The sequence below is a fragment of the Rhamphochromis sp. 'chilingali' genome (genome assembly GCF_963969265.1).
Source record: "Rhamphochromis sp. 'chilingali' genome assembly, chromosome: 20".
NCBI lineage: Eukaryota > Metazoa > Chordata > Actinopteri > Cichliformes > Cichlidae > Rhamphochromis > Rhamphochromis sp. 'chilingali'.
Genome location: NC_137947.1, coordinates 7,394,368 through 7,402,720, shown reverse-complemented (window position 1 = coordinate 7,402,720; position 8,353 = coordinate 7,394,368). Strand labels below are relative to the sequence as shown.

The 8,353-nt window shown below is 44.6% G+C and overlaps 1 protein-coding gene across 1 annotated transcript; it reads left to right on the top strand.

The window, feature by feature from the left end:
- Positions 1-1,511: 1,511 nt before the first annotated feature.
- On the top strand, positions 1,512-7,992 carry cdc42ep3 (CDC42 effector protein (Rho GTPase binding) 3). Its single transcript, XM_080869736.1, has 2 exons — positions 1,512-2,068; positions 6,131-7,992. The coding sequence occupies exon 2, from the start codon at positions 6,355-6,357 to the stop codon at positions 7,426-7,428; it is 1,074 nt and encodes a 357-aa protein (XP_080725862.1). The 5' UTR covers positions 1,512-2,068; positions 6,131-6,354; the 3' UTR covers positions 7,429-7,992.
- Positions 7,993-8,353: the final 361 nt, after the last annotated feature.

Sequence of the window (8,353 nt, the reverse complement as noted above, 5' to 3'; positions counted from 1 at the left end):
CAAATGCTGTATACTCAACAGAGCACGCTGTAGAGCACACTGTGTGCTTGTGATGCTGCCACTGGTTTGGAAGAAGACTATTTGAGAAAGGTAGAGGGGTAGAATACAGCGTTGTGTTGTGCAGTCTTTTCAAGTCTCTTTGACCAATTGTTACAGTATCCTTGGACTATATATGAAAACTATATATTTGGCTACATTTATTTATCTGGTTAGGTTTATTGGTCCTGGTATTAACCATGGTTGCCTGTGTCCCACTGTCATGACTTGCAGGAAGAGGCATTTTAGTACATCGAAGCCTTTGTTGAAGTTTTAATGTCTGCTGTTGAAAAAAAAGTCTTTGGGATGTCTTGCCAGAGGCTGAATTTCCCATCTCTTTGCCAATAAGAAACTTATCTTTTATGGGAAATTACTTACTGTTTCCTTTTTCAGCATGGTTTAATGAAAAGACAGGGTTGTGTGTTCTACTTACAGATCATGTGCAGGCCACACGGATGCCGCGATGACATCACCCTGGGGCGACATGACAGCATGACGCTAACAGGGCTCCATTCACAACTGCGGTTTAACTGGTGCTAAATAACGCCTGTGTAAGTTAAATAGAGGGTGTCTTTCAAACTGTGAGCTGGTCGCAAGCAGACGCAACCCATCTGCATTTAGTTCAGTGTGAGACTTTGCAAAGAAGTATACAAGGCTAGTTATTAAAATGCTCCATCAATCATTTATAATATAGCAGCAGGGAGAAAGCAGATTAAGGAGTAATGAGCTACCCAAGTCAAATTAACCAGGAACCACAAGTGGACTGTTTGCAGAAGGATGTGCTGCTTTATATTCCAGACAAGACTGGAATTGTTTTTTAAGTGCTATGACGAGATTTGAAGACAACATCAGACACACACAAGCACTGTCTGAGCCTTCAGCACCCCTTCCCTCCTCTACCTTCACTCGTTTTTCTTTTGTAATACAAGCAGAGATGCACACCTCTCCACCTCTAAGCTGTGCCAGTTACCAAGCTGATAGGGGTTTTATCCCATACATGAGTAAAACCTAAAAGAAATGGAAGCACAGGCAACAATACCTTGACTTTAGGGCATAATGTTAGAAAATGATCATACACTGCCTCATGTCTCTGTCTATGCACATTTAAAACCTTTGTAGGGAAAAAGAGCTGTCCTTGTGCTTCCTGTAAGTCTGACTGTAAATGTCCCCTGCACGTGCTGCAGTGTTGCAGCACTCTGCAGTAATTAGTTCAGTCACACGGTGTTGCCTCAGCCTGCTGCAATTTTTTTTTTTCAAAATGTCTATGCACAACATAAACAAATTTTTTTAAAAAAGGCACTGGAGTGCAGGCTTTCAGCTTGAGAGAAAAAATTGGAGAGTATGGGTGTGCACATGTGATAGACAGATAAGGTTAGAGAGGCTCTGGAGACAGCCAGCGTGTCTGCCGGCTATGTTAACAGAGGAGTTCTTATCAGATATGGAGAGACAGAAAAGCAGTGAGGGGAACGCAAACTCCCAGCGTATATCACGGAGGACTAATTTAGAAAGGAGACAGCCAGACATCCCCTAAGGAATTTGCTCTTCTCCACGCAGTGCTAATTTTTTTGGGACTGCGAGACCAGAGCTTGCGCTCGCTCAGCACCGCAGCTCCACCAAGAAACAGGAAGCAAGGATGATCCTCAAACACCGCAGAGCAGCCTAAAAAATCCCAGCTCGGGGGAGGAGAGAGGACAGACATGCACAGGTGCTGCTAGAGGGAGAGAGACAGCGAGAGGAGAGAGAGAGAGAGGAAGAAGCAGTGGGAGTCAGGGGAGGAGACTTGACTTGTTTCAGTGAGAAATCGGAGAGCAATTCCAAAACAGCTGTCCGGCAGACGTCCCAGTCGACAGAAGTGCAGCCTCGAGGCAGAGACGTTAGGGCAGTGTCAACAAGCCACAGGAGCAGCACAGCAGCCGCTGAGCTCTCTCACACACACACATACAAGCACGCATATCAACCAGGAGCTGCAGCTTTCAGGAGAATCGCAGCGACATCAAGGAGACTCCAGATCTCCCCCGACAAAGCATCTGAGGTGAGTGACAGAAGGAACTTCAACTTTCATTTCTCACTCTCTTGCTGTACTGTAATCTGAATTGGAGAACAATAATGGGATGTAAGTGAGTTTTTTGGGGTCTGAGTGAGTAATTGTAGCAGAATGAAATATTGCTTGGTAACAGTAAAAGCGTGCATGGTAAGTTAAGCATTTGTCTGGCATACATGTAACACAAGAGCTGAACTGTTCAGAGCAACATGATACCCTTGCCGCTTTCCAAGAGAGACATTTTTAGTCCGACTACACGCTTAAGGCATGTTCCTGTGAAACGCAGAGCTGGCTTAGCCCTCATCTGTCTAGGGACGCAGATTCTTGAGGAGGTTTTTATGGTTATATTGAAGAGGAAGGGAAAAAAAACACATCTTCTTTGCCAGTATGTGTTTATTTTCTCTTCATGTTTCATACTTTTCCTGCTCATCTCTGCCAAGGATAACTCTAGCAAGTGTTGGCCATGCTTGCGGGTGGCACAAGGGGAGTGAAAAAGAGGGGCAGAGCAAATACTCCACCCTGCTATTCAGCCGACTCCCAGCACCACCACCAGGCCCCTCGAAAGTAAGGCCTTTGCCTATAATTGAGGGTGGTTTTTTTGGTGTTTTTTTTATGTAACAAAGAGTTCGGGCTATTTTGTAAGGCTACCATTACCCTGTGTGGTATGTGCATTTGCTTTTTATAACAGCCCCAAAATGAGGGTCTTTCTGCTATTCAAAGGCGTAATAGAAGTCAAGGCCATGGTTAGATGTCAGAGGAGTATGTGGAGACTTCAAATTTTCATGAAGTTGCTTTGTAGAGACAGTGGGAGGAACTGAGACCAGCTACAACTGCTAATAGCATGCTATTTATTTTTAAGCAGCACTGATGATATGCCAGCACAGTAATCCCATCACTGGAGGGATATTTTTGGGGATGCCAAGTTTCTATTTTAAAAACAGGTGAAGTCATATACCGGTCATATTTTAAGCAGCTGCACCCGCTTTTTTTAGAGCACCGGTGAACCCTAAAGTGTCATCAAACTGTAGCATTTATATAGGCCACAGTAAAGTTACACAGCCTCTCTAAATATACTGGCCCAGTTATACTGCACGTGACTTTTAGATGTCCAGAAATAACCAGACAAATCACGAGCTGTTAGTTTAATTACCAGATGCCAACCCCATTTTCATCACCTCGCTCCTTCTGCTGCCCCCTTGTTTGTATCTAAGCCTCTGCGCTTGAACTGATGAGGCAAAGCTCTACTTTTAAAGAGGCTGGAGTGGCTCCAGATCACTTCATGCCCAGACAGATAGCTGTTGCTGACCCAATGACACAGTCGTTTTATCCAGCAGCTGAATGACCGGCTGCTGGGGCAAGCTATTCTGAAAGGAAGGTGCCATCGTAGCCTCACTTCCTGGGCAGTGCAAATGCTCTGGTCGGCATTCTGCAGCAGTGGCGCCAGAAGGTTGTCAGACCTCTCAGCACATGCTTGCCTTGCAGCCTGTTTTTGGAGTAGCTCCAAAATGAGGGTGCAAATCTAGACTTGGCTGTGAGATACACTAGAATATACCTGCTCAACTATTAACAGCCTGCAGAGTCACAAATGGATTCATTAGGTTGGGAGCCCATGAGGGTCCATCCTGGAACACCCTGAGGAGCTGCAATTGATTGATTACCACTTGGGCCAACACAAGCTTAGCCTACCATTGCTGTGATTCCCCACATACACACAAATCAATAGTAAATTAGTCAATTTCTCATTAAGTTAACGTCCATATAGAGTTTCCACTGTAGGCATGCACAGGCAACCAATACTTGAAAGACCAACATGAGGACATTTTTTTCCTCGTACTTTGCTGGTGGCCTTTGAAATTCCAGTCATATTTGCCATATAAGCCAACTGAGCCACCAGCAGGATGACTGATGTGAAGGTCAGACCTTCAGGCTTTCACCGTACCAGCTGACTTCTTACAGGCCACAAGTGTTGACCTTGACTAGAATGTAAAGCATATGTCTCCTTGTGAGAGTTGCAAGTGTTGAGCCGCTCTGTGGCTAGACCGTTTCTGTCCATACTATTGATTTAGGCCGACATCATCATCTGCTGCAATGCACGGGCTGTCCAGAGAATAGCACAGCCAGGCATTTGGAATAATTTAATCAGAACAGTGCAATAATCAATAAGGATGTACGAGAGGAAGGTTTTCATCCAGGAGGGCAGCTGTGACCTCCTGCTCTTGGGAAGAGCAGTAAAAAAAATGTATAACACATGTGGATGTGCTGTGCACTTGGAGTGCACAGGAAGCCTTTTGGCTTGGTGCTGTATTTGTTCCGCTTCCTACCCGAGCCCAGCTTCCCACTGCAGTGAGCATCAGCTGTCAAGGTCAGAACGAACAGAGGAGAGATGCTTAAAAAAAACTGGAAAAAAGAGAAAAGGAAGAAAACAAGATACAGTATGAGAAATGCTTGAGCTAAACAAGTACAGGATTTTGCCATGCTCCCCCTACACCGACACCCCCATTAAATACTGCAGCACATCCTCTACTCCCTCCTCTCTTGTCCTTCCCTTTCTCCCCCTTCACTATTAGCAAACAAACACGCTCTTCAAACACATGGCATGCATTCAAAAATGCTATCTCAGGCACCTCGCGCAAACACTCACTCTCACACCGGCACTCAAATAAGACAAGAACCCTCAGAGAGCAGAGCTGCCATTTAACACACTCACACATGTCATAGCTGTGTATAGCTCACCAGCGTTTTGCAGATGATGATAGATATATTTGTCTTCCAATTACAGCTTCTACAGTAAGAAGATTTAAGCTTGTACTCCAAATACATTTTATTAAAGATGTAGTGGAAAGATTTTGATGCTGCACCCAGCAAAACAGGTTGGAGACACAGGAAGTCATGGTCAAAACGGGTGATTTCCAGGCTGCGGTTTGGATTCAAATTCACAGCAAGTGTCTGTCTCTCTGGCTGCATGCTGATTTGCCTCCTGAATAATCACAGCCTACTTAAAGTGGCTGTGATAAGGCTGTTGCAGGGTGTCTGTATGCGTCGGTAGCAGCAGGAATGTGGATGTTTTGTCAGTGAGACGTTTCTTTTTTTCTCTTTCTCTCTTTTTTTAGTGGGGGTGGACTTGACCGCCCAGGCACTTTTGTGCAGCGGTGCTCTCTGTCAGACAGTCACTGCTGACAGACCTCTCATAAGTAAATATGTCTATAAATGGGCAAGCTCTCTTCTCACTGGTGCTCCCTCCCACCCCCCTCATCACCCACGCACCCTTCCTTTATACTCCTTTCCCTTTCTCCTTGGTTCCTGCGTCATTTCAAATGTTCTTTTTACCTACACCAAACTACACGATAGGCAACGTGGTGATATTCTCGAAACGGCGGCATGCAATCAGGCACTTTGTAACCAATCCAAAATCTCTTTAATAGTTTCTACTCAGTCTGATGTGCTGCAACCTAACTGCTATCTCCCACTTATTAATCAGAGCCAACCTCATCAAAGCCAAATCAATTCACAGTGTGCACCATCTTCTTTCTTAACATCCACTTACAGTGTAATCCCTCGCTCTCTCCCTCATTCACACAATCCCCCCTAAACCCCTTCATCGCCCCCCACTCCCTCTTCTGGGTCTCCACCTTCTCCCATCACTCTGTGCGTGTCTGAGCAGTAGCTCGCTCCTAAAAAAAGACTGTTATCCTTCTAAAGCCTTCCTTTGCCTCTTCTCTCTCAATCTGCGGTCCAGCTGTTCCACATTAGCACGTCCAGATCTGCGGAGGCCAAAGCTGGCTCACGTGTGGAAATGCAAATAGAGGAGTAAAAAAGCCTAGAGACCCAGCCCTCCTCTTCTTTGTGCTAGCTTGCTAGATGCAAAGTGTGGATGAGGGTCTTATTTTCTTGTAGTATTTGGTATTAGAGTTTATTTCTGGAACCGGTGTTGACTTCTTTTTCTTGAGTAGAGGTTTTGTATCAGCTGCAGTTCTCATCAAACAACTTCCTTTCATTGCTGAGGTCAAGTTTTAGAAAAATGCTGACGCATTCTGCTTTTGTCTCTGATTTCAGGAAAGCGCCCATTCGACCTTTCTATATTGCTGAACATCACCAGCCCTGCTCGCAAAGCCAGTTGCTGATCAATGCTGCGATCATTTTTGGAGTCCTGTGTGGAGGCGTGCAACTGAGAATGTAACTTGAGCTTCTCCCCTGGGGGAACTGCAACATCAAGAACTTATAGAGGACTTCCAACTGTTCTAACCTGCATATCTGAGATTTCCTCTTTAGAGACAGCCATGCCAGCGAAAGCACCTATATATCTTAAACCCACCAATAATAAGAAGGGAAAAAAATGTCGCCTGAGAGATATTTTGTCACCTGATATGATCAGTCCACCTCTCGGGGATTTTCGCCACACCATCCACATTGGCAAGGGCGGGGAAAGAGATGCCTTCGGAGACATGTCCTTCCTCCAGGGACAGTATGAGCTCCTACCGGGAAAAAGAGACGTCCACCCACAATACAGTGTCCAGAGTGAGTTTCTGCGAGCGAACAGCACAGGCGACGCTTCCTTCGTCGAGACTCCCTCACCAGTACTCAAGAACGCAATCTCCCTCCCAGCTATCGGTGGCTGCCAGGCCCTCACCCTTCCAGTGATCTCTTCTGCCGTGTTCTCCATGCAACCAGGGCCATTGGAGGACATCATGGGACCGGCACCTTCCACGAAACCTGACACAGCTGAAGATGTGGAGATCTTGCAGATGGATGCTCTGTTGCGCTCCATGAACATCTTCAACAATGAGCCCTCATCACCCTCCACAGATTTCCAGTCAAAGCCTGACGTGCTCTTGGATCTGCTTGAGAACACAGATAAGTCCCCTTCTAAGGAGGTTGCCAAAGCTAACAAAATAAACAAGAGTGAAAGCAGATTTGACAATCCATCATCCTATTATATCAATGGTCACAGCAACAGCATCTGTAAAGCTAATGGAAGCTTGAACAGCAACACAAGCAGCTTTGACAGCTTGAGCGGGAAAGGAGACTTCCAGGGCAAGAGCTACGATGGGAGCGGGAGTCTCATCGGCAACGGTAACTGCAACAGTTACGGACACTTTAACGATGACATTACAATTGGTTTTAAGCAGGAGCTTTCCAAGTACAATGGAGAGTGGGTGGACAGGGACAGTGGGGTGGAAGATGGCCGCATTTGTGATTTCGAGTTTGAGTTTACCAAAGAGAAGAGCACATCACAGGATTCCCTAGCCCAGATCACAGGGTCATTCCTCTCCCTCGAACTCGATCTGGGCCCATCCATCCTGGACGATGTGCTCAACATAATGGATAAACCCGCAGCAAAGAGCAGGCCTTGAGCTGCACTGAGTCCCCAAGAGGAGAATGGGAATTATTAAAATATAGCCACGCGGAGAGAAAGACTCATAAAGCAATCAAAATGGTGTCTGGATATATCATTGAGATGAAAACCAGCTACAATAGACAAAGCTGCTTATGTTTTTATTGTCAAAACATTTAAGCATTCTTAAATTCTAGCTTCTATGGAGTGTTGAGTCTTCTTCTTTGTTTTGTTTGCCATGCCATTAGCATGCTTAAGATGCATGTGCTTTTTGAGTTACAGCTAAAACAGCCATTCTGTCTTTGATTTTAAATGACTGTAACAACGCTACATGATAGACTGACGCTCTTATGTTGAAAATATGACAGCTTTTAGGTCCTTTTTTTACACTCACTCTCGATTCTCACACTCTCTAAGAACATACTGCATTTTGTGACTTCAAGTTTGTTAAACAAAGCACGGTTTCGTTTGTCACATAACTCATTTGCCACATTTCAAACAACCAAACACTATGCATATTTGTGTTTTTAAATCTTTAACACAAATAAATTCATTTTCCCCGTAATCTGGCTATCTTTTCTTACAGGGAATGTGTGCAGCAGCAGGAATAAGAGTAGAGTCCCAAGATGATTAGATAAGGTACATTTCATGATGTACTGACAAAGCCTTTGTATCAAAAACCAAAAAAAAAACTATTCTAGAAAAATTATATTTCTCATGACTTAATGAGCAAAGACAGCTATGCCCATAAAACAAACAACAATTAAATATGGACTAATTAGAAACCACATGCAGTGCAATTAGATTCAGTATCATTAGGCAAAATTATTTGAGCCTTTATAATTATGACACAAAACACTGAGCTCAGAGGAGCATACATTTACTGGGGCCTTCTATAAATATATAGTTTTATTTTATTACAAGGTAGTTTATCCCCATTGAGT